The sequence below is a fragment of the Somniosus microcephalus genome, chromosome 7, assembly GCF_052327205.1.
Source record: "Somniosus microcephalus isolate GS21.2 chromosome 7, FLI_Smic_1.0, whole genome shotgun sequence".
NCBI classification, from domain to species: Eukaryota; Metazoa; Chordata; class Chondrichthyes; order Squaliformes; family Somniosidae; genus Somniosus; species Somniosus microcephalus.
Window position 1 is genome coordinate 27,908,415 of NC_140993.1, and position 26,295 is coordinate 27,934,709.

General features: G+C 48.5%; 3 protein-coding genes across 5 annotated transcripts in view; 2 read left to right on the forward strand and 1 right to left on the reverse strand.

The window, feature by feature from the left end:
- The window catches only part of LOC147114576 (uncharacterized), a 6,407-nt gene extending 391 nt beyond the window's left edge, over positions 1 to 6,016 (forward strand). The window contains exons 1-2 of the mRNA XM_085992341.1: positions 1 to 2,716; positions 5,359 to 6,016. The exon at positions 1 to 2,716 is cut by the window's left edge and continues 391 nt beyond it. Coding sequence (XP_085848467.1) covers positions 1,682 to 2,716; positions 5,359 to 5,361 — 1,038 coding nt within the window. The 5' untranslated portion in view covers positions 1 to 1,681 and the 3' untranslated portion in view covers positions 5,362 to 6,016. The remainder of the gene's footprint in view (positions 2,717 to 5,358) is intronic.
- Positions 1 to 26,295, forward strand: part of LOC147114575 (cathepsin Z-like) — a 92,849-nt gene that overhangs the window by 8,336 nt on the left and 58,218 nt on the right. For all 3 annotated transcript variants that reach the window (XM_085992346.1, XM_085992345.1, XM_085992347.1), the window contains exons 2-6: positions 12,270 to 12,433; positions 13,996 to 14,175; positions 18,203 to 18,353; positions 21,507 to 21,672; positions 23,394 to 23,559. In XM_085992346.1, the coding sequence (XP_085848472.1) occupies positions 12,270 to 12,433; positions 13,996 to 14,175; positions 18,203 to 18,353; positions 21,507 to 21,672; positions 23,394 to 23,507 (775 nt within the window). In that variant the 3' untranslated portion in view covers positions 23,508 to 23,559. The remainder of the gene's footprint in view (positions 1 to 12,269; positions 12,434 to 13,995; positions 14,176 to 18,202; positions 18,354 to 21,506; positions 21,673 to 23,393; positions 23,560 to 26,295) is intronic.
- Positions 18,347 to 26,295, reverse strand: part of impa2 (inositol monophosphatase 2) — a 73,387-nt gene continuing 65,438 nt past the window's right edge. The window contains exon 8 of the mRNA XM_085992344.1: positions 18,347 to 18,820. Coding sequence (XP_085848470.1) covers positions 18,699 to 18,820 — 122 coding nt within the window. The 3' untranslated portion in view covers positions 18,347 to 18,698. The remainder of the gene's footprint in view (positions 18,821 to 26,295) is intronic.

Consider the following 26,295-nt stretch of genomic DNA (forward strand, 5'->3'; position numbering starts at 1 on the left):
TAACCTTGAGATCTAGATAAGCTTTCAGTTATGTGCCTGTCATAAGAAATGGAAAACCCAGCCCATCCGTTGTTTCTAAATGACTGGAATTTGTGGTGTTCTCACTCCAGTCCTCGAAAGCGGTAGAGCATCACAATAGACCTTGTTTTAATCTTAAACTATTACTAAACAGACAATGGATAAACAGTTAATCTAACCGATACACAATTATGTAATTAGTGTAGAAAGTCCATTATCTATTTATTTTAAGTGGTAAAACAGTAAGAACCACAATCTAATGGTAAGTTTATCTGTGACAGTATTTTTTTTATATAGACTTATTCCTTTTCTTTCTTGTCAGCTTCTATGACGAAGGGATTAAGTGAGTCTACCTTATGGGGAAAGAGCAGGGGGAGTGGGACTAATTGGAGAGCTCCTTCAGAGAGCCGGCACAGGCACGACGGGCCGAATGGCCTCCTCCTGTGCTGTATGAAACTATGATTCCATCATTCTATGATTTTTTTTCCCCTAATGAAGCTGGCAATAGGGCAGACTATCAACTACAAACTTGCTGAATGTACAGACCCAACCACTTCAATACCTTTCATTGGCTGCTCTGGCTGGTTTGAATTTTCCTAAGTGACCCTCGGATTCAATAATAGTTGGTTGTCATACTTTTAACTGAACAAATCTCCCAGTTTCTGCTTCTTCAAAAGCGTGCTGCTTGTTCCCATCAAACCAGTCTTGCAATGTATGTTCCAAATTTCACTCGGAAATGGGTTTGTGTGGTTTTTTTTTAACTGCAGCCAGCTTTCAAATCTTGTGACTGGATTTAAAGAGACAGGCATCAAGCCAAAAATACTACGTTTTTGAACTCGATGCTAATGAATGTCACTGAAGTGTTGCTTGTGAAGATCGAAGCTGCATTCATTCTACAAATAACGGTGCATCAGCATTTCCGCTTTGGAAACCACAATGATCAGTTTCTACCCCTGAAGGACAATACTCCATTGCGACAGAAGCGCATTTTCGTCACAAGTTGATGTTAAGCATAAAAGTGATTCATAGAGCGATACAGCGCAGAAGGAGGCTATTCGGCCCATCGTGCCTGTGCCGGCTCTTTGAAAGAGCGATCCAATTAGTCCCACTCCCCTTTTTCCCATAGCCCTGCAAATTTCTCCCCTTCTTCTTGTATGTTTTTCCCTTTTAAGTATTTATTTAAGGATTGTGGTCAGCAAATGCCATTCCATATCACTATAGGTGTAGCTTCTGCAGTGCCCAGGTGACACTCCTTTTTTAAAAGCGGATTAAGCTACCTTTTATGGCGGAGGCTTGCGAATTATATAAAGCATTGGATGTTCCTCCCTAGGCCATTGCCCTGGCCCACTAAAGCTCTGATGTCTCTGTGGTAAACCACTGTAGTTCACTGTGTTCACTGTTGTTGTTGTTGTTGTTGTCGTTCACTCTTGTTTCACTGTTGTGCCTGACTATGCCTCAGCTGACTCCGCCCCTGGGCTACCGAGTATAAGAGCGGCCGCATGGCAGCTCCTGGCATTCGGTCGTCCACTAGAGGCATAGTCCTGATCTGTCTGAAGTGCAATTCAGTAGTTAATAAAAGCCTGTCGTTCTGAACTCTGCCCAGCCTTTTATTAGAATTGATAGCGCATCAATTTTATTAACTACTGAAAAAAAAAAAAAAACGATGCTGCAGATTCTTAAGATCAAGTGCCTGGAACTCGACCCGCAAGAACCGGACTCGACTGCTAAGTTCTCGCACTGGCTGCACTGTTTTGAGTCCTTTCTGACTGCATCCGGCGAGACCGTCGCCGCCGATGCCGACAAGCTCAGGGTGCTGAACTCTAAAGTAAACCACCGAGCTTTTGCCCTTATCCGGGACGCTACGAGCTACCAGGGGGCTATCGACATCTTGAAGGAGCAATACGCACGCCCGGTCAACTATGTTTACGCAAGACATCTCCTGGGGTCTCGCAAACAACAGCCCGGGGAACCCACAGAAGCATACATACGGGCGCTGAAGGAACTCGGCCGAGCCTGCGAATGCAAGCAAGTAACAGCCACGGAACATACGGAGGAGCTCATCCGGGACGCCCTCGTGGCGGGCCTCAGGTCCACTCGCACACGGCAGCGACTGCTGGAAAGTAGCGAGCTCGACCTGAAGAAGGCGATTTCACTCACCCTCTCGTTGGACGTAGCCCACCGGAACATGGAGGCCTACTCCCCGGACCGCGCGGCTGCCTCATGGATGCCGCAGCCGCCGCCACCTTGGGACGCGGCGCCGCCACGGGCCCTGGCCTCAACTGCTGCAGCGATGTCCCGCCCGAGCCAGAAATGTTATTTCTGTGGCCAAACCAAACACCCCAGGGCGCGCTGCCCGGCGAAAAACGCGGTCTGCTCTGCCTGCGGTAAGAAGGGACACTACGCTGGCGTCTGCAGAAGTCAGAAGACCCCTATCTCCAGCAGCGCCGCGTGCGATTCGTGGGAGCGGCCATCTTGCCTCCCTCCAGCCTCGTGGGGATCGGGATCGTCATGGGCGCCGCCATTTTGTCCTTCCTCTCCGACGCCGCCATCTTGTCCGCCATTCTGCCAACGGGCCCCCGACTCACCCACCGCCGCCTCACCGGGGTTCTACAGCGACGCTACCGACTCCACAGCGGCCTCCATCACGCTGGATCAATCCAGACCCCACCAGCTAGCCAGGTCCACGATGGACATCCAGGTAAATGGCCGCGCCACAACTTGCCTTTTTGATTCCGGGAGCACGGAGAGCTTCATACACCCTGATACAGTACGGCGCTATTCCCTCTCGGTCCGGCCAACGCGCCATCGGATCTCCATGGCCTCGAAATCCCACTCAGCAGACGTCGGCGGCTACTGCGTAGTGACCCTCTCGGTGAAGGGCTCCGTATATAAAAATGTAAAGCTATTCGTCCTGCCACATCTCTGCGCTGCCGTTCTACTGGGGTTGGACTTTCATTGTCACTTTAAGAGTGTCACCTTGACATACGGTGGACCTCTTCCCCCGCTCACTGTCTGCAACCAGCAGTTTTTAAACTGCCCGCCGCGCCCCACCTGTAGTCTCTCCACCCTCAAAATCACACCCCCCCCCCCCCCCGTTCGCCAACCTCACCCGCGACTGCAAGCCTATCGCCACAAAGAGCAGGCGATACAGCACCGGGGACAGATCCTTCATAAGATCTGAGGTGACGCGGCTCCTGAAAGAGGGGATTATTGAGGATAGTACCAGCCCCTGGCGAGCCCAGGTGGTAGTCGTTAAGACTGGCAACAAGCAGCGCCTGGTCATCGACTACAGCCAGACTATCAACAAGTACACCCAGTTGGACGCATACCCCCTCCCCCGCATAGCCGACATGGTTAATAAGATAGCGCAATACCGCGTTTTCTCGACCATTGACCTCAAGGCAGCATACCACCAAATCCCTATCCGCCCTGAGGACCGCCAGTACACAGCTTTCGAGGCAAACGGCCGCCTTTTTCACTTCCTCAGGGTTCCTTTTGGCGTCACCAACGGTGTCTCCGTCTTCCAGAGGGAGATGGACCGGATGGTCGACGAGAATGCGTTACAGGCCACGTTTCCCTACCTGGACAACGTGACCATCTGCGGCCATGACCTGCAGGACCATGACGCCAATCTTGATAAGTTCCTCCGCACGGCCCAACTCCTAAACCTCACGTACAACAAGGAAAAGTGCATATTCCGTACAGCCCGCCTCGCTATCCTTGGTTGCGTGGTGAAACACGGAGTCATCAGTCCTGACCCTGACCGGATGCGCCCGTTGATGGAACTTCCCCTGCCCCACTGTCTCAAGGCCCTCAAAAGGTGCCTGGGCTTCTTTTCCTATTACGCCCAGTGGGTCCCTCATTATGCGGACAAAGCCCGTCCACTTATCAAGTCCACTTCCTTCCCCCTGACGGCGGAGGCCCGCTTAGCCTTTCACCGTATAAAGGATGACATTGCCAAGGCCACCATGCACTCGGTAGACGAGTCCATCCCCTTCCAGGTGGAGAGCGATGCATCCGACTTTGCCCTGGCCGCTACCCTTAACCAGGCGGGAAGACCCGTGGCCTTCTTTTCACGAACCCTCCAGGGCTCCGAACTCAGACACTCCTCTGTGGAAAAAGAGGCCCAGGCCATTGTGGAGGCGGTGCGCCACTGGCGGCACTACCTGGCTGGAAAACGATTTACCCTGCTTACTGACCAGCGTTCAGTTGCTTTCATGTTCAACAACAAGCAGAGGGGTAAAATCAAAAATGACAAGATTTTGAGGTGGAGAATCGAACTTTCCACCTACAATTACGACATCTTGTACCGGCCCGGGAAACTCAACGAACCCTCAGATGCTCTATCGCGAGGCACCTGCGCCACCGCGCAGATCGATAGACTACGGGGCCTCCACAACGACCTCTGCCACCCGGGGGTCACCAGGTTCTTCCATTTCATTAAGGGCCGCAACCTGCCTTACTCCATCGAGGAGGTCAGGACCATGACCAGGAGCTGCCCAGTCTGTGCAGAGTGCAAGCCGCGCTTCTATAGGCCTGACAGAGCAAACCTGATCAAGGCCACCTGCCCTTTTGAGCGCCTGAGTATCGACTTTAAAGGGCCCCTCCCCTCCTCTGACCGCAATGTGTACTTCCTCAACATAGTTGATGAGTACTCCCGTTTCCCTTTTGCCATCCCCTGCCCGGACATGACCATCGCTACGGTCATTAAATGCCTGCACAACCTCTTTGCTCTGTTCGGTTTTCCCAGCTATATTCATAGCGACCGGGGCTCGTCCTTCATGAGCGACGAACTCCGTCAGTACCTGCTCATGAGAGGTATTGCCTCAAGCCGGACCACCAGCTACAACCCCCGGGGGAACGGACAGGTTGAAAGAGAGAACGCGACGGTCTGGAAGGCGGCCCTCCTAGCCTTAAAATCTAGGGGCCTTCCGACCTCCCGTTGGCAGGATGTCCTACCCGATGCGCTCCACTCCATCCGGTCACTGCTGTGTACAGCCACCAACGCAACCCCCCATGAGCGAATGTTTGTTTTTCCCCGGAGGTCCACATCCGGTAACTCACTACCACACTGGCTGACGTCCCCAGGGCCCGTCCTGCTGAGGAAGCATGTAAGGTCCCACAAAACGGCTCCCCTGGTAGAGAAGGTTCACCTCCTCCATGCCAACCCCCAGTACGCCTACGTGGCATACCCGGACGGGCGGGAGGATACAGTCTCCATTAGAGATCTGGCACCCTCGGGGTCCACTGACCCGCCACCATTGCCCCCCACCACGACCCCCTCCGACACGGCCCAAAATTCAGTAGACCCAATTCTCACCCCTGTCCATTCCACCCCAGTAGACGGCATGCCGCGCCCCCAGGACCAGCCGGAGTCCACTCGCCCACCCAACACCAAAGGGGACGATACGCCGGTGCTGGACCCCGCTCAAGACGCGTCGTGGGAAGCTGTACCATCGCAACCGTCGCCACGAAGATCTCGACGGCAAACGAGGCCGCCCGACAGACTCGCCTACTCGAACTTTTGATACACTTCACCCCGCCGGACTTAATTTTAAACGAGGGGTGAATGTGGTAAACCACTGTAGTTCACTGTGTTCACTTGTTGTTGTTGTCGTTCACTCTTGTTTCACTGTTGTGCCTGACTATGCCTCAGCTGACTCCGCCCCTGGGCTACCGAGTATAAGAGCGGCCGCATGGCAGCTCCTGGCATTCGGTCGTCCACTAGAGGCATAGTCCTGATCTGTCTGAAGTGCAATTCAGTAGTTAATAAAAGCCTGTCGTTCTGAACTCTGCCCAGCCTTTTATTAGAATTGATAGCGCATCAGTCTCTATCTGATAAGTCAGTGTGAACTGTGAGAGTTAGAGAGAGTGCTTGGGCCAACCTGGCTCAGGGTCCGCACATGGCATTTTTCAGACTTGCAAAATAATTTTTTGCCTCGACGGACCAGACGAACTCAGGATGTCCCAAAGCATTTTACAGCCAATGAAGTGATCTTGAAACGTAGTCACTGTTATAATGTAGGGAAATGTGGCAGCAAATTTGCGCACAGCAAGCTCCCACAAACAGCAACTCGATACGAGACCAGATAACCTGCTTTTCAGTGATGTTTGTTGAGGGATCATTTTTGACCAGGACAGCGGGAGAACGCCCCTGCTCTTCTTCGTGTAGCGTCATGGGATCTTTTACATTCCCCCCCACCCCCCCGAGAGGGCAGGCAGGTCCTCGGTTTAACGTCTCGTCCGAAAGACGGCACCTGCGACAGTGCAGCACTCCCTCAGCACTGCACTGGGAGTGTCAGTGAGAACCTTGTAGATTCTTGGGCTACCTCCCTGTAGGCAAAGAGTAAATATGGCAAGGTTTTATCCCAGTTCTTGAGGTTCTGCTCTGCACAGGAGAGCGTAGCATACAGATCGGTGTGCTGTTGAACCTCTGTATCATCTGAGGATCGTATGGATTGGATCAAAGTTGATCTTTGGCACCATTGCCATAATTGAGCGACTAAGTGAGAAGTAAAAATAGTTCCCTGATCAGACACAATTTCTTCTGGGAATTCAGTTCAAGTGAGCATGACATCTGCATGCATGGATGTGAAGGTTACCACATCGGGATACCGGGATGTGTAGACTATTACAGTTAATGTGTACCATTTCCCTGATTGACTTCTGTTGAACATCTAGCCAACAATATCAAAGGCCACAAATTTTGAAACATTTGTTAATAATAGGTACGGGCTGCAATAGAGCTTAGTTGCAGTTCCTGATATAATACCCAAGCTTTAACATTGATCCCATCTTAACAAAATTCAGCATGCGTCTTTTAGAGATAGTAGGTCAATGAAACAATTCTAGCCTCCTGAGTATCCCCGATTTTAATCGCTCCACCATTGGCGGCCGTGCCTTCGGCTACCTAGGTCCCAAGCTCTGGATTTCCCATTCTAAACCTCGCTACCTCTCTTTCCTCCTTTATGACGCTCCTTAAAACCTACCTCTTTGACCAAGCTTTTGGTCACCTGCCCTGATTTATCCTTATGTGGCTCGGTGTCAATTTTATTTTTGATAACGCTCCTGTGAAGCACCTTGGGACGTTTCATTATGTTAAAGGCGCTACATAAATGTAAGTTGTTGTTTAGCAACCTGTATTTTGTAGGTTTTACCCCTGCAAGAGGGATATGATGGGCAAACTTTTCATAAATCTTTTTGGTACACTTTTGGCACCGCTATTTGTCAGAACTCTTCCAGTTGCTGTTCCTCAACAGATTTGGAGTTGTAAAGCCAGACCAAATATGTCCTCCGAACTAATCCAGCCTGTTGGTTCAGGTTCTGTGTCTCAGATACCATGCATGGCTTGAGCTTGTACCCCCTGTAATGTAGGGTCAGGCTGCTAAGCCTCTGCCAACTCTTGGTGGGTCTAGAATTACCTAGGTTCCCCTGGTTGACTGCTTCTCGTAGAATATTGCATGCAGGGAGGTTGTCTCTCTCGTAATGTTACATGGATTGACATCGCAGTGGTAGTGGCAGTCTCCTCACCCCAAGACCTGGCTGTCACGTGAGCTGACTTTGCCACAGCGACCAGTACTACCACTATATTGGAGTAGCTTGGCTCTGCAGCCTTTGCCTGCCTCTGAGTCACCATTAAAGCTTTCTTAGCTAAACCAGTCTTTGTGTCCCCATCATTGCACAGAAAATCCTCGAATGGTATCAGAATGGATAGTCCCACTTTTCCTTTGAGTTCCCAACTATAAGTGGACCTTGACCAGTGGTACATCAATTGACACAGTGAGATTATGAATGAGGGTCGTCCTCCACCTTTAAGTATTGGTTGTCTACTAGGTGTGTGTGGTTGTTTCAATTTTAGGATATGGCCAGTAAAGAAAGGACTTGCATTGATATAAGCACGTAAGAAATAGGAGCAGGAGTAGGCCATTCGGCCCTTCGAGCCATTCAATAAGATCATGGCTGATCTTCTACCTCAACTCCACTTTCCTGCACTATCCCCATATCCCTTGATGCCCTTAATATCCAAAAATCTATCGATCTCTGCCTTGAATATACTCAACGACTGAGCATCCACAGCCCTCTGGGGTAGAGAATTCCAAAGATTCTCCACCCTCTGAGTGAAGAAATTTCTCCTGACCTCAGTCCTAAATGGCCGACCCCTTATTCTGAGCCTGTGACCGCTAGTTCTAGACGCCCCAGCCAGGGGAAACATCTTAGATATAGTGGCCTCGATTTTCATTGGGCCGTGAGGCAGGCGGGGGGTTAAAATCACAAAACCTGGGGGTCGGGACCCCCCGCCTGGTTCCCGCCTCCACGCCATTTTAACCTAGGTGTGTCTGATTGACCCGAATCAGTCCCGCCTGCAACAGGCGGGACTGGTCTTTAGGGCCCTTAAACAGCACTAATTGGCCTTTATAATCCCATTTTAACAGGCGCTTGCCTGTTTAACTCTTTTCCCACATAAAACACGCCTGGTGGGGATCATGCCTGTGAAACCTGCCGTGAACACTATTGGCTTGTTGACTATCAGCTGCAGGTCCAACCTTAAAGAGGAGATTTGATCAGTCATCATTTGCAGGTGGCAGGACTTTGTTGTCTCAGGTCTGGGGCAACTTTTACCAGGCCTAGCCACACCTGTGGAAGGTTGGAGCTTCACACACTTCGCATCTCCCGAGAGATCACATGGGTTCGGGTGGATGGAGAGTGATAGAAGATTTGAGGTTAGGATCAGATCAGCCATGATCTTATTGAATGGTGGAGCAGGCTCGAGGGGCCGATTGGCCTACTCCTGCTCCTATTTCTTATGTTCTTATGACCTCCTGGGAAACCCCTCTCGCCACCCTCACTCAGCGCTTCCTCAACGGAGTCATACACCAGAAGCATGGGAGCCATTTATTTCCTTCCCTTCTGGGCATTAGATGAGCTCGAACACCAGCCGCGGCACCAGCAGAACCAGGAACAGCAGCAACAGGAGTGCCAGGCTGCTGCTCACCCACCTGAAGCTGCACAGGCCAGAAGGGGCCAGCGATTGGAAGTGCTTGAGAGCACCTTGCTGCACATCAGGGTGCCATGGGGACCTGTATCTGCACTGGCAGTCCTACTCAGAAGGACTTCCATGAAGGTCTGGTTTCTCTGTTCAATAGATGCCCATCGCTCCTCAAGAGATGTCATTCTATTATGAGCATTCACCATGTTTTCCATACCCTGGCGACTTATCTCCTCCATGGAGGTCGCCATCCTTTCCATGGTGATGCGTTCATGCGCCAATTACTCCACAAAGGCTCTGCTCATGTTCGCTATGGACTCCTCCATTCGCTCCACATTCACAACAACCCTGGACACAAAACCTGCCAGAAACTCCTGCATCTGTTCCTGGAGTTCCAGCCCCGCTGATCTTATGGATGGACCCAGAGGCAGAGGGTTGACATGCAGCTGAGCCGAGCTGGCAGAGTCCTGCGCCCTCCGACTAGCACTCTCCACTGCTGTCCCTGTCTCCACAATCTGCTGATGCTCACTTGTGAGCTGTGATACACCAGGTGACAACACTACTCTATGTCCCGAAGGTCCCACCGAGGTGTGAGTGTCTGCGCTGGTGCTGGGTGCGCTGAATTCTGCTGACGCTGCGCCCTCAGAGGTTGCAGATTCCTCTGAGGAGTCTGGAAGCTCAGGCTCTTCCTCCTGGACAGTGGGAACGGGGGCTCTCGATGGTCCTGTGGGGGAGTGAAGGAAAGAGTTAGAGATGTGAGGTCAAGGTTACATGCACATTGCATATTGCAGATGATCATAGGTCCATCTGTTATAGCTTCAGAATCATTATCAGCGACTCATGCAATGTCAATGAGATGGAAAACTATTCTGTCACCAGCTTGCTGTGATGCACCCGTCTGTCCGTCCCCCACTTGTGCCTCATCCTCCAGTCCTACGGTCTTCAGGATCGCCTCCTCCCAGGGGGTGAGGTGGGCTACTGATGGTGCCCTCCTCCTGTCCTCGCTTATTCTCTTTTATTGTGAGCTCTCTTTTCCTGCACTGCAACCACGTTCTTCGTGTGAGCCCCAAGGAGTTGACTTGACCTGCCACCTGTAGCCACACAGCCTTGGTCTGACTGGGAGGCCTCTTCCTCCCTGAAGAAGGGAACAGGACCTCTCTGTGGGCCCTAGCACCATCCAGTAATGCCTGGAGTGAAGCCTCATCAAATTTGGGGGCAGATCTGGCCCTCCCGCTGACCGTTGCTCCTGCAGGCTCCCGTGCCATCTTAATGGTAAAGTTTGGAAGCCTGCAGAAGATGCAAGGCTTGCTCTGGACCTTAGAAGCAGCAGCAATGAAGACATCATATTCTGCGACTTTCTGACTGGAAATACTCAATTGCCAAGGCTTCCCACACGCTGGAAATCAATTGGCCAATTGAGTTAAAATTGCATCAGTCTCACAGACCCATTTAGAATCGTGTCGGAATCACTAAATTCGGGGAACCTGCCAATTCCCTGCACCTGAGTTAAAATCGACCCCAGTGCCTTTTATTTCCTCAGAACGTATCTTCACAGGCAACTAATTACTTTTGAAGTGTAATCACTAATCCTTCAGTGGTTTATTAATTTATTAGGACTGGGTGTAGGAATTCATCAGATATCATTGTACAGTCTGATGTCTTTTAATTGTCCTATTGGTATTTCGGAATATTCATTGCTCGTACTGTGCCCCATTTTGGTTACAAGATTTTAAAAACATTTTCATACGGGATGTGGGCATCGCTGGCAAGGCCAGCATTTATTGCCCATCCCTAATTGCCCTTGAGAAGGTGGTGGTGAGCCGCCCTCTTGAACCGCTGCAGTCCGTGTGGTGAAGGTACTCCCACAGTGCTGACTTTGTCATAGCGGTTTGGTACAACTGAGTGGCTCGCTGGGCCATTTCAGAGGGCAATTAAGAGTCAACCACGTTGCTGTGGGTCTGGAGTCACATATAGGACCTTCAGGGAAGGAAATCTGCCGTTCTTACCCGGTCAGGCTATTAGTGAACCAGATGGGTTTTTAACGGCAATCATGGCCACCTAGCTTTTTAATTCCAGATTTATTTAATTAACTGAATTTAAATTCCCTAGCTGCTGTGGCGGGATTTGAGCTGGAGGTGGGACTTCTGGTTTCCGGGTTTCAGTCCCGCCCCCAGCGACATTTTCCCTTGACTGGCCTTGTTAATTACCGGCCAATTAAGGGAAAACCGGTGACAGATGACATCAGCGTATGACGCTTCATCTGTCTCAACATTTTTGACAGATGAATTGTCAGCATTTGACAGCTTTGAGACGCTGTCAAACGCTGACAATCTCTGTTCTAAGGTGAGCCCTTGCACACAGGCTCACCAAGCCCTCTCTCCTCAGCAGAAAGCAGATGGCTGCTGCATCTGAGAATGCAGCAGCCATTCTGTCATCTCTGCCGTTGAGATGAGACACCTCCGGATCCTCAGTGGTTGAAGCCTGCAGAAAGAAGCAAAGGTAAGGAAACTTTGTCCAACACTTAACACTCACCTCTCATACTTACCTCTCCGCACTTGCACCCATCACTCACCTCTACAGCTGACATTTCCACCCGTCTCACCCCCGCAGACCCACTGCTCACCTCGCTGACCCTGGCGGGGTTTCCCGATGTCGGGAAGCCCGCATCAGCAGGCGTAAAATGGTGAAAAGCTTCTTAACTGCCTGTTAACTACCTGTTAACAGGCAGTTAATTGGCTCTAATCCCCTTCCCGCCTCGAGGAGACCAGGAAGATGATTCGGAGCGGGTTTGGGACCCGCTCCCAATTTTTCCCATTTTCCCAGCAGTCCCGCCTCCAAACCTGCCTCCTTGGGGCTGGTAAAATCCAGCCCTATGTCTCCAGATTAATAGCCTAGGCCTCTGGATTACTAGTCCAGTAACATAACCACTATGCTACCGTACCCCTATCTCTGTCGCCCTATGTTTTTTTTCACTCAGTGGCGACCTCTAGGCTCTTGTGGGGGGGGGCTCTGCATACGCTTTAGGCTTGGTTTGTCTCCCACCAGCTGACTGGTAGGAATCCGACTACTTCCAGTTCCTCCGTGTCAGTCCAAAATTGAATAAGTGGAAATGTGGGGATAGATGAATCTTCTTTAGAGAAGGAAATCATGGGTGATTAAATGGTTACGGGTAGATTATAGCTGTTCTATGGAATCAGCAGGTTTATTGGGCTGAATGGCCTTTCCGCATTCCATGCTGTTGTGCATAAAATATCTCTCTTTCCAGGACTTACCCTCGACCGTATGAATATCTTAAAGCCTCCGAGTTGCCAAGGGTCTGGGATTGGCGCAACGTGAATAACACAAGCTATGTCAGTATCACCCGTAACCAGCATATTCCTCAATACTGTGGCTCGTGCTGGGCCATGGGATCAACTAGTGCACTTGCAGGTGAGTTTAAGCTGCAACACTTTAGTTCCTGGTATCTGTTCTCCCGCCCAACTCTCCTCAATCCTTGTTAAAGTAAACAGCTGTAATGTGAACTAAAAACAGAAAGTGCTGGAAACACTCAGCAGGTCAGGCAGGATCTGTGGAGAGAGAAACAGAGTTAACGTTTCAGGTCGATGACCCTTCGTCAGAACTGGAAAAAGCTGGAGATGGAACAGGTTTTTAAGCAAGTTTAGGGGCAGGGAAAGAGGGGAGGGGAGGAAAGAACAAAAGGGCAGGTCTGTGATAGGATGGAAGGCAGGAGAGATTAAGAGACAAAAGGGATGATGGTGCAAGGTGAAAGGGGGTGGTAATGGGGCAAGTGGAAGAAACAAAAGATGGGTCCAGAGGAGGTGGAAATGACAACAGCAGAACCATTACCAGCGCCTGCTGTCCGAAGAACTGGGAGCAGTGGTTATGGTCTGAAACTGTTGAACTCAATGTTGAGTCCGGAAGGCTGTGTTGTGGAGCATTTTAAACCAACACTCGACACAAGGTTTTAGATCGATTAGTCAAGTTGTCTTTATTACACCGGTGGGGAAACAGTCTGCTCTGTCTTAGCCAGACCTTTCCAAATTGTTACAGAAAACACTACATTTTTATACATTACAATAAGCATGGCCACCTCATGTTAAATTCATTCCTGCCACCTGATTGGATCTTGGCCCACATGCACCTTCACGGATTGGTTACGAATCTTAATATAAACATGTTAATATAAACAAATCTTAACATAGACAAAGCTGCCTCTTCAATCAATCACTCAAACTGCTGAATGCTAATTAAAAGATACCTTGGAATATAACCCAGGTAATAAAGTTCTTACGGGCAGTTGAAATGCTGGACATCCTGTCTCCATTTAATTGTTTTACATCTCTCCAAAGGTCAGCTATCTCTGACCGCATCTTTATGGATGTGGTCTTTCATGGTAGTCCCTGTCTTCCTTACACTATTCAGTGAAACTGCCAGCGATCTCAGTTTAACTCTTTCCCCACTGCAGCTGTAAAGTGTCCAATCGAAAGATGAGGTGCTGTTCTTCGGGCTTTCGCTGAGCTGATATGGTCGTGATGAGAAAAGACAACTTGTGGGCTGGGGGTGAAATTGCATCATTTTATGGTAGCTCAGAAATGGGAGGACCCAATTTCAAGGTGTCTCCCATCAATATTTAATCCAGTTGAAGGGAGTCCTGAAATGTGAAGATTGTGATAATCTACATTGGGTTCGGAGCCCATTGGATGTACACAGCACTACATTTCGTACAGCCGATTGCAATGTGTCTCGCCCCGGATATCTCAGCTATATGAGATACCCTGATGTTTCTGTGTACCCTGACCCTGAATACACACTAATAAAAGAAGTTGCATTTATGTAGCGCCTTTCACGACCTCAGGACGCCCAAAGCGCTTTACAGCCAATGAAGTACTTTTTGAACTGTAGTCACTCTTGTAATGTAGGAAATGTAATGGGTTTGTCTGCGGTAGAGGTTTTGCAGTGTGCAGCAGTCTGCTTTTATCTGGTTTCCACAGATCGTATAAACATCAAGAGGAAAGGTGCCTGGCCGTCTGCATACTTGTCCGTCCAGAATGTTCTGGACTGCGGCAGTTCTGGCTCTTGCCATGGAGGAGACCATGTGGCAGTGTGGAGTTATGCTCACGATAACGGAATTCCAGATGAAACCTGCAACAACTACCAGGCTAAGGACCAAGGTACGTTCTGGGCTCCTCTTAACTCTCTCTTTGACAAAAGCCCGAATTTCCTTTTGTGTGTGCACAAATACTTTTAAATAGATTTAAAGGGCTCAATTTTCCAAGCCCCGAGGAGGCGGGTTTGGAGGCGGGAGTGGTGGGAAAATTGCAGAATCGGGGCAGGAACCCATCCCGCCCCCAACCCGCCTCCGTGCCAATGTCCCAGGAGGAGGTACCCGACCTGTGCTGGGAGCCGCCTCCCCGAGACGGGAAGGGGATTAGTGCCAATTAACTGTTTTTTACCTAATCCCTATTTTTAGCCCTGAAGTGTGGGCTGTCCGACGGCTCCGAACCACGCCAAGCTAGCGAGGCGGACCGTCGGTCTGCAGGGGTTGGAGGGATCGCGATGTCCATTGTGCAGGTGAGTGATGGGTGCATGTGTGTGAGGTAATTGTAAAGTGTTTTAATAAGTTTTACTTACCTTTACTTTCTCCTGCAGGCTTCCTTCCTTCAGTCTCGGGAGTCCCTCAGTTCACTGGCACAGAAAGCAGAATGGCCGCTGAACTGTCAAAAGCTGCAGCCTTTGCTTCCTGGTCTGGAGAGAACTCTAACTGAGTCTGAGTAGAAGGACTCAAGTTAGAAGACAGACTGTCAGTGTTTGACAGCTTCACAGAGCTGTCAAACGCTGATTTTTCATCTGTCAAAAGCTCTTGACAGATGAAATGTCAATCGCTGACGTCACCAGTAACCAGGTGTCCCTTAATTGGCCTGCTGATCCCGCTGGGCGGGCTTAACAAGGTCAATCGAGGGAAAATAGCATGGGTTGGCCACAAGTCGGTGGAGGCGGGACTACAACCCAAAAAGTGGGAGTCCCGCCTCCAAAAGCTCCCCATTGACAAAATCGACCCAAAATGCCAGTATTGATATTACTTTTATATTTTATTGTAGCCCTTCTTGGTCCAGAGGTCAGGTTAACTTTTTGCATGTAATCCCTTCATCATAACTGAAAACCAAGGAAGGTCATAAAAATGCTCGATAGAATTACATCGGCCTGGAATTTGCGGTCAGCGGCGAAGCGACGGCGCTCACCGCTGACCTCGAAGAAAGCTGCCCAAAAAGATCTCTCCGTCTCTGTGGCGTCGCTTTCAGCTGTCCTGACCTTTGTTTAAATCTGGTGCCAAATCAAGCAAATCTCCAGCGACTAACACGCCAGCAAGCAGGCTGAGCAGCCAATCGCATTGAAGAGTTATCACAGATAGCAAACCAGGAAGTAAAATGCACAGATTCTAATTTACTTTTTTAATAAGTTTATGGGAGCAATTGGGACATACACATAAAGTAGAAGCTGAAATATCATAAACTTAAAAAAAAAATTTACAAACCATGTAATTCTTAATTATATTAATGGAAAAAGTTGACATATAAAATTACTTTTTCAGGGCCAGAATGGTTGTTCAGCCGCCAGTATGCTGTTAAAAACCCAGCTCCACCTCTTTCAACAAGGCTTAACTTCTTTGGCAACGTTTTAACAGCGATATTCCAGCATAATAGCAGAAGTTTTTGTCCTTCAGTGTGATTTGAATAGATTACTTGCTCTGGGAAGTTCTGCAGCACAACCCGTGGCGGAGCAGGGGAATGACTGAGCGCATCTTCTGGATTTTGGCGTTTAGCTGAGCATGCGCTAAATTCTAAAACTGCGGCCAGTTTCAGAGGGGTAATGACGGGCAACACTGACAGTTTCGCCGTCACTACCACCGTAATATCTGGGCCGTAATATTTACAGCACAGAAAAAGGCTGTTGGGCCCAACTGGCCTGTGCCGGCGTTTATGCTCCACACAAGCCTCCTCCCACCCCTACTTCATCTCACCTTGTCCACATAACCTTCTATTCCTTTCTCCCTCATGTGTTTATCTAGCTTTCCCTTAAATGCGTCTTCACTATTTGCCTCAACTACTCCATTCGGCCCAACCAGTCCATGCCGGCGTTTATGCTGCACTCGAGCCTCCTCCCGCCTTTCCTCATCTCACTCTATCAGCGTAGCCCTCTATTCCCTTCTCCCTCGTATGCCTTTGGTGCAAATAGCGCCTGCGATGTGTGAATAAGAAAAATTAATTCCATTTAATTACTTAAAGTAGAAATTTAAAATCATCTTCCGATTAGGCACTTTACAGCCTTCCGGACTCAATATCGAGTTCAATAATTTCAGATCATAACCTCGGCCCCTATTACTTTTTTCCTTTAAATTTTTTCCACCCCTTTGTTTTGGGTCCTTTTTTTCTCCCCCCCCCCCCCCCCCCCCCTCCCCCCCCTTTTTGTTTCTCTCTCTCACCTGGCAGCTGTCCTTATCCTGCCAGTACACTTCACACCTAATCTCAGCTGCCTGTTGTCTCCACGGGCCCATTACCATCTCATCTGGCTTCGCATACCTTTTATTGTCTCTTTTTCTTCTTTTGTTCGATCGCAGCTTTGCCTTCGATCTTTTTTATTTTCTTTCCAGTTTTGAAGAAGGGTTCAACCCGAAACGTCAACTCAAATTTCTCTCCACGGATGTTGCCTGACCTGCTGAGTTTTTCCAGCATTCTGTTGTTATTTTAAAAAGCCCTTCCCTGCCACACCAGAAATTCAACATGGGAGTCAGAGCTGATGCCCAGACCTGAAACGCTGACTCTTGTTTCTCTCTCCCTGTATGCTGCCTGGCCTGCTGAGTGCTTCCAGCATTTTCTGTTGTTATTTCTGATGAAAAAAGTGTCACCTAGTGGCCAGAGCTGACAACTACACGCAGATATCATAGAATTATAAAAATTAACGGCACAGAAGGAGGCCACTCGGCCCATCTTGTCCGCGCCGGCCGACAAAGAGCTATCCAGCCTAATCCCACTTTCCAGCTCTTGGTCCGTAGCCCTGTAGGTTACGGCACTTCAGGTACATATCCAAGTACTTTTTAAATGTGGTGAGGGTTTCTGCCTCTACCACCCTTTCAGGCAGTGAGTTCCAGACCCCCACCACCCTCTGGGTGAAATAAGTTCTCCTCAACTCCCCTCTAAACCTCCGACCAATCACTTTAAATCTGTGCCCCCTGGTTATTGACCCTCCTGCTAAGGGAAATAGGTCCTTCCTATCCACTCTATCCAGGCCCCTCATTATTTTATACACCTCAATTAAATCTCCCCTCAGCCTCCTCTGTTACAAAAAAAACAACCCCGGCCTCGCCAATCTTTCCTCATAGCTAAAATTCCCCAGGCAACATCCTCGTCAATCTCCTCTGTTCCCTCTCTAGTGCAATCACATCCTTCCTGTAATGTGGTGACCAGAACTGCATGCAGTACTCTAACTGCGGCCTAACTATTGTTTTATGCAGTTCAAGCATAACCTTCCTGCTCTTGCCTTCATTTGCCGAGGCATAGAATATAAGTACAGTATATAAAGCATTTCTTAAAGTATTCTAAGAAAGAAAGACTTGCATTTATATAATGCCTTTCACAACCTCAGGATGTCCCAAAGCGCTTTGCAGAAGTGCAGTCACTGTTGTAATGTAGGAAATGCGGTAGCCAACTGCACACAGCAAGCTCCCACAAACAGCAATGTGATAAAGACCAGATCATCACATTGATATTTCTGGGAGCTTGCTGTGCGCAAATTGGCTGCCGTGTTTCCTACATTACAACAGTGACTACACTTCAAAAAGTACTTCATTGGCTGCAAAGCGCTTTGGGGCATCCGGTGGTCGTGAAAGGCGCTACATAAATGCAAATGCAAGTCTTATTTTAACAGTTACTTTGAGTCGGCGTGCAGGTATCGTCTCCGGTGTTGCCAGGGCGCGGGTGATTAGCGTACAGGGTTGCACTGTCAACTGGGTGAGGCAAGCTCTGTGGTCTTGCCGTGCCACTTGTTCTGTGCCCACTGGCAGAGCAGCCAGTAACAGCCTCCAGATCATCCACGCACAATTTATAGACCTCTGTTAACTAGGGCTGTGGCTGAGGGAGGCCATTTAGATTTTGAAATGCACCTTTTGACTATCAACCAGACTCTTGTATTCCTTTGCTGTAGAGTGTATGCCGTTTAATCAGTGTGGCACCTGCACTGCCTTTGGCGTCTGCAGTACGATCCAGAACTATACCCTGTGGAAGGTTGGAGATTACGGCGAGGTTCGTGGACGGGAAGAGATGATGGCAGAAATCTACACCAATGGGCCTGTCAGGTAATGAACTAGGTTGTTACTGGTTTGTCCGACCTGTTATATTTTATTACTGTACATAGTACTGGTTATGTTGTGTTGGTACCTTTCTACCTAGACACAATTTAGGACTCAGAACTCAGAGATTCAAACATGAAGTGCTTTATTGGAAGGAAAGGAAGTTCTGGCAAGTTCCGAACAAAGAGAGCTAAACTTAACCGAGAGAATACCCAACCATTTATCTCCTGTGACAGCGCCACCACAGGTGGGAGGAGAACACACAATAGAACACACAATATATAACAGGTTATTTATCTGAACTCGTTGGCCCGGGATTTGCGGTCAGCGGCGAAGCGAGGGCGTTCCCCGCTAGCCCCGAAGTCCGCTCCGCACAAGGACCTCGCTCGCCATCCCTCTGTCGAGAACTTGGGGTTTTCCGACCTTCAGTTGAAAATCAACGGAGTACGGCGGGGATCCCCTTGTGCGAGCCACTGTGACAACAGCAACAATCTTCTTGGAAAAGTTTCTTGAAATGTTTTTTTAATTAAAATGGACAGTGACGTAAGAAAACTACCAGGCACTTGGTCTGAGTATTAAACAAGGCTCTAATCAACTGTTTTTCAACATGGAGACCTAGTTGTGTCCTTCACTAGTTCCTGTTAAAGAATGTCCTGAGCAAGCTGGGCCCATGCCCGAGTATTTATACTCTTCCTGGACAGCGCCACCAGCAGGCCGCCCAGTATCATTTCATAAGTCATTTACACATGAATGACAAGATTCATGTCAGACAGTTTTCACACTGCACAAAATTTAAATGAGTTTTCCAGGGCTTTGTTTAGCAGTCAATACGCTGTTAAAACCCCAGTTACACCGAATCCCTCTGGGTCTGACTTTTAGTGGGGAATTTAACAGCCTAATTCCTGCGGAAGAGTCGAAGTTTTCATCCGTTTCAAATATTTGGGTGATTTCACTGATTGCCGGCTCTGGTGGGGGGGGGGGGGGGAGACGGAGGGGGGAGAGGGGGGGGTGCACAGCGCAGCCAGTCTCGGAGCTGTCGATGACTGAACGCAACTTTAGGATTACCGCACACCGTCTGCGCCAAATCCTGAAGTTGCGGTCAATTTCAAAGGCGGAATGACGGTGAACGCTGCCAGAACATAAGAACATAAGAAATAGGAGCAGGAGTCGGCCATTCGGCCCTTCGAGCCTGCTCCGCCATTCAATGAGCTCATGGCTGATCTTCTGCCTCAACTCCATTCACCGGCCCTGTCGCCATATCCCTTGATACCCTTACTAGTCAGAAATCTATCGCTTTCTGTTTTGAATATACCCAATGACTGAGCCTCCACAGCCCTCTGGGGTAGAGAATTCCAAAGATTCACCACCCTCTGTGTGAAGAAATTTCTTCTCATCTCAGTCCTGAATGGCCTACCCTTTATCCTGAGGCTGTGGCCGCTGGTTCTAGACTCCCCAGCCAAGGGAAACATTCTCCCAGCATCCACCCTATCAAGCCCTGTAATAATTTTGCATGTTTCAATGAGATCCCCAGTTCATTGTCATCCCAAACGCAAGTTCCGGGCCGATATGTTTGGGCGGGGCGAGAGGAGAAATGAAAGATTTAAGTTTTGGTGGTTATTGGTGCCTTTATCAGGGGTTTGATAAAAGGCTGGAGATTAATTGTGCTGCTTTAAAAAAAAAATGTATTCCCTCTCTCTCCCACCCTTGGACTCCCATTTGCTTTTAGCTATTAGATTGAGCCGTGTGAGAAATGAGGAATTCAGTCTGTGAGGAAAGGATTGCCCAAACTGTCCGGCTAGAATCCGGCTGGTTGACCTATGACACAACAACTTGTATTTATATAGCATCTTTAACATAGTAAAACATCCCAAGGCACTTCACAGGAGCGATTATCAAACAAAATTTGACACTGAGCCACATAAGGAGATATTTGGGCAGGTGGCCAAATGCTTGGTCAAAGAGGTAGGCTTTAAGGAGCGTATGAAGAGAGAGAGAGAGAGAGAGAGAGAGAGAGAGAGAGGTTTAGGGAGGGAATTCCGCAGCTTAGGGTCTAGGCAGCTGAAGGCACGGCCGCCAGTGCTGGGGCGATTAAATGCGGGCGTGCACAAGAGGCCAGAATTGGAGGAATCGCAGAGATCTCTTGAGAGTTGTAGGGCCGGAGGAGGTTACAGAGATAGGGAGGGGGCGAGGCCATGAGGAATTGATTATGGAGAAATCCACTCGCCTAGCAAAGGGGTGAGAGGACAGGTGACCGGGATTGTGTTGGCCATGTACACTGGAGACTAATAAGGCTTTCTGATTAGAATTGAGCAAGAGGATTTGTCTTTCGGTAGATTAAGTGGACATGTGATTTGTGTTTTGTATAGTCCTAGCAGTTTCACTTGAACTGAAAAACACCGATTGTCGATTCTTTCTGCAGCGAGCGTTTTCAGTTAGCTGGTGTTTACTGATCTCTCATTGGTGCTGACGGTGACTGCGAATTCAAGGTGTTGAGTTAAGACAATGTGAAATTGTATTGGATCGTGTGCAATTTTCACAAAAGCACTTCCTTATCAAAAAGCAAAATGAGCCTAGTCACAAACAGCGCTGTCACTCAAACCAGACTTTTGCCTTTCCCCCGCAGCCTGAGACAAGATAATATCAGCAGAGCATGGGAATCAAGCATGTCCCTTGGTCAGACAAGGCCGTGGGAAGATCAGGGAGAAATGAGAGAAGGGACTGAGCTATATCAATTGGGCAGCTTGCTGAGATTTGTGGAAAAGGAGGAAAATTCAGATGAAAAGGGATTTGGGACTTCTTGGTCTAACATAGAATGATGCAGCACAGCAGGAGGCCATTCGGCCCATCGTGCCTGTGCCGGCTCTTTGAAAGAGCTCTCCAATTAGTCCCACTCCCCGGCTCTTGCCCCATAGCCCTGCAAATTTCTCCTTTTCAAGTATTTATCCAATTCCTTTTTGAAAGTTACTATTGAATCTGCTTCCACCGTCCTTTCAGGCAGCGCGTTCCAGATCACAACAACTCGCTCCTGGTTCTTCTGCCAATCACCTTACAATCTGTGCCCCCTGGTTATCGAGCCCGCGTGCCAGTGGAAACAGTTCCTCTCTACTCTATCGAAGCCCCTCAATAATTTTAACCCGCTGTCTTCTAATTGGGTTCCAGCTGTGGTATAATGGCAACAAAGAAGCTGGATGCTTACCGTGGAGGAGTGTTTGCGCAGTACGAGCCCCTGGCTATAATCAATCACATTGTGTCCGTGGCGGGCTGGGGTGTGGCTGAAGATGGGACGGAGTACTGGATAGTACGGAACTCGTGGGGTGAGCCGTGGGTGAGTGTGCTGCTTGCCGTGTTACGTATTTCCACGTGGTGCAGGGTGAGTACGTTCAAGGTCAGAAAGTCAGTTTGGAAGAAAGTGATTGAACCCATTGCAAGGGAGGTGGGAAAATCCTCTTCACTATTGGGGCCAAGCCACTGCAGATATTGAATGGCACTGGCTCTATCTAGATCACAACGTCGAGAGCGGAATACTTTTCCCAACAGTGCAACGTCGAAAAAACCTGGCTACTTAACCAACTCTGATTCAACCTGTATAAGAGCATAAGAACTAGGAGCAGGAGTCGACCATACGGCCCCTCGAGCCTGCTCCGCCATTCAATAGGATCATGGCTGATCTTCGACTTCAACTCCACTTTCCCGCCCGATCCTCATATCCCTAGATTCCCCTAGAGTCCAAAAATCCATCAATCTCAGTCTTGAATATGCTCTAGAAGATTTTTCCAATGCATCTGCCAATAAAAGTGATTACTAAAATATTATTTCCTCAATAGAAATTTGCTGAAAGAAGAATCTTTAGGAACATTTGGCCCACCGAGCTTGCTCTGCCATTTTGTTAGGTGTGGCAACTCTCTCATCTTTTTAATCTTTATATTCCTTAATACTGTACCTTAATTTTCCAAGTGTCTTTCTCCCTTTTAAAGAAAGAAAGACTTGCACATACCTGTATATAGTGTTTTTCATGACCTCAGGACATCCCAAAGCACTTTCCAGCCAATGAAGTACTTTTGAAGTGGAGTCACTGTTGTAATGTAAGAAATGCGGCAGCCAATTTGCACACAGCAAGCTCCCACAAACAGCAATGTTTGATAATGACCAGATAATCTGTTTTAGCGATCTTGATTGAGGGATAAATATTGGCCAGGACGCAACTTATTCTGCACCCAAGGTTTTCTGCATCACTGTCTTCCACATTCTCAACTCTATGAAGAAATGCTTTTCTGGATTTACATTTAGTTAGTTCTCATTTGAAAGTCATATCCTCTTGTTCCTGCGTTCCCCTCTTAAAGGAAAAAGTTCCCTGCCTACCATGTAAATGTATTTCTAGGCCTAGATTACTCAAGAACAGGCAGTCGATACTTGTTATACTACTGTTCTACTGGGACAGAATGATGGGCAAAGTAAATTCGGAAATTAAATTAAGCAGATTATTTTTATTGTTACATCTGATCCCTTCCACACTGATTTCAACTACTAGGAACAGGAGGAGGTCATTCAGCCCCTCGAGCCTGTTCCGCCATTCAATAAGATCACGGCTGATTTGTATCTTAACTCCATCCACTCGCCTTGGCTCCATATCCCTTAATACCCCTGGCTAGCAAAAACCTATCGCTCTCTGATTTAAAATGATTAATTACTGTTGGATAGCTGGATGATAGTGTAGAAGAAATGGTACACTTCTATGATGCAGTAACCTTGACATGTAAACCCTTCTATGATGCAGCATCCTTGCTAAGCAAAGGGCACATGCATTGAGCGACTCCATTATAATTTATTTTTGGGCGAGTTCTATTTATATGTAAAAAGCAATTTATTTATACATGATTGTCACCTACAATTGCCTTTCTGAGAGCTCCCACTATAAATGTATTGACGGATGACACCACAGAGCAGATTCATTGGGCAATTTATTTTTAACTACTACAAGTATATTGATATAAAACATCTGAATAATTCGGAAAGGCTGATTATTGTTCCTGTCTCTAATCCCCACAGGGAGAGTCTGGATGGCTGCGGATTGTCACGAGTGCCTATAAAGATGGGAAGGGCAATCATTACAACCTCGCCATTGAGCGGCAGTGTGGCTACGGAGATCCTATACTACAATGAGCAGCAATCACAAGGAGCTTGTAGATTAGAGCAGCCATTTAAAAAAATCTTGGTATGAGTTTGAAGTGAATGTTAATATAACCATTGTATAAAGCTGTAGAGTAAGACAAGTAAGATTGGCTTGTAACTTGCGCCTTTGGACGGTTTTAATGAAATTGGTTATTGCCAGTCAGATAGTCATAACGGCACAGAAGGATGCCATTCGGCCCATCGAGTCTGTGCCGGCTCTCTGTGGAGCAAGTTTATTTCCCTCAAGTGCCTATCCAATCTCCCCTTGAAAACATTGAATATCTCCGCTTCCACCACTTCCGTCGGCAGCGAGTTCCAGGTCCTCAGCACTTGCTGCGTAAAAAAGTTTTCCCTCACGTCCCCCCCCTTTATCTCTTGCCCAAAACCTTAAATCTGTGTCCCCTAGTCATAGAAACATAGAAGATAGGAGCAGGAGTAGGCCATTCGGCCCCTCGAGCCTGCTCCGCCATTTAATGAGATCATGGCTGATCATCCAAATTTGGTACTCTGTCCCTGCTTTCTCCCCATATCCCTTGATCCCTTTAGCCTTAATTCCACAGGTTCACCACTCTCTGGGTGAAGAAATTCCTCCTCATCTCTGTCCTAAATGGCTTACCCCTTATCCTTAGACTGTGACCCCTGGTTCTGGACTCCCCCGCCATTGGGAACATCCTTCCTGCATCTAGTCTGTCCAGTCCTGTTAGAAATTTATAAGTCTCAATGAGATCCCCTCTCATTCTTCTAAACTCCAGCGAGTATAAGCCCAATCGACCCAATCTCTCCTCATACGTCATTCCTGCCATCCCAGGTATCACCCCGATGGCGGGGAAGTCCAGAACCAGGGGTCACAGTCTAAGGATAAGGGGTAAGCCATTTAGGACTGAGATGAGGAGGAATTTCTTCACCCAGAGAGTGGTGAACCTGTGGAATTCTCTACCACAAAAGGCAGTTGAGGCCAATTCATTAAATACATTCAAGAAGGAGTTAGATATATTTCTTAAGGCTAAAGGGATCAAGGGATATGGGGAGAAAGCAGGGACAGGGTACTGAATTTGGATGATCAGCCATGATCTCATTAAATGGCGGAGCAGGCTCGAGGGGCCGAATGGCCTACTCCTGCTCCTATCTTCTATGTTTTTTCTAAGGCAGTAACTCCTTGCTGGTGTATAATTCCACAGTCATGTGTAGCCAACTGTATAAAACACTGGTTAGGCCACAGCTAGAGTACTGCCTACATTTCTGGTCACCACATTACAGGAAAGATGTGATCACACAAGAGGGTACAGAGGAGATTTATGAGGATGTTGCCTGGGCTGGGGAATTTTAGCTATGAGGAAAGATTGGAGAGGCTGGGGTTGTTTTCTTTGGAACAGAGGAGGCTGAGGGGAGATTTAATTGAGGTGTATAAAATTATGAGGGGCCTGGATAGAGTGGATAGGAAAGAACTGTTTCCCTTAGCAGAGAGGTCAATAACCAGGGGGCACAGATTTAAAGTAATTGGTAGAAGGATTAGAGGGGAGTTGAGAACTTTTTTCACCCAGAGAGTGGTGGGGTCTGGAACTCACTGCCTGAAAGGGTGGTAGAGGCAGAAACCCTCATCACATTTAAAAGTACTTGGATATGCGCTTGAAGTGCCATAACCTACAGGGCTGGAAAGTGGGATTAGGCTGGGTGGCTCTTTTTCGACAGGCACAGACACAATGGGCCGAATGGCCTCCTTCTGTGCCGCAAATTTCTATGATCCAAGGCACTATTTTTTTTCATGTATGAGTTGAGATAGTCTGGGCCAAGAGGCTATTCAACTGCAGGGGCAAACTACAGCACTCAGCTGTTTTTACCTAATGTCTACACACTTGCCAGCAACGGTCACTGGATAGCGATCAGGGGCAGAATTTCCTTTGACTACACTTTTAAGGGACCTTGCAACACCAGCTTATTGTGATATATAAGTATTTTTAGTTTACTTCTCTCCCTGACCCTGTTGTGCCTTACTCTATTTCTGAGTCAGGACAGAGCAGAGTGACATCGCCCTCCCTGTGCTCTGCGCCACTGGCGGTGGTCACTATAGCTTGTGAAAAGGAGCACGGCCGGTTTCCTGTGTGTATTCCGATCCTTTCCACCCTCTCTCGCATTGGCATAAATTGAAACTCTCTCTGGTAATCTCGGGATGCGAGACAGTGTTCCACTGCATGGTGCAGCCCTATATGAATGTACAGCACCAGCGCATGGTGCAGCTCTATATGAAACGCAGCACCAGTGCATGAAACGCAGCCCACTGCATGGTGCAGGTCAATGGAATGCTTGTCTTCCCTGCCCTCCCCATCTCCTCACCTTCTCTCCTGAAAACATAAACGTTTTCTGGAGTCTGGTTCTGTCAGCACTCCACTGCCCCACCTAATTGGCCAATCTTCGTTTTTGAGCTTAGGCAATGAGTGACTCCATGGCGCACCCCTCCACGTTCAACAACGGAAGGTTTCGCAGCTCACAGTCCTCACCTGACATTCACCACGGCCACCTTGGGGCGGGGGGGCGGGGCAGTGACATACTAGAGATCAGGACTAGGAACCCTGGCTGATTTTTTTTCTCTCTCCCCTCGCTAGCTGAGAGACACTGAAGCCGATTGTAGCGCCCCCTACTGTAGCTTGACTGAGGTCAGCTAGCGAACCTTGTAGAGTTGTGATCTTCGCAGCATCGGTAGCGTAGTGGTTATGTTACTGGGCTAGTGATCCATAGGCCTGGACTAATGATCCAGTAGTCGTGAGTTCAAATCCCACCACGG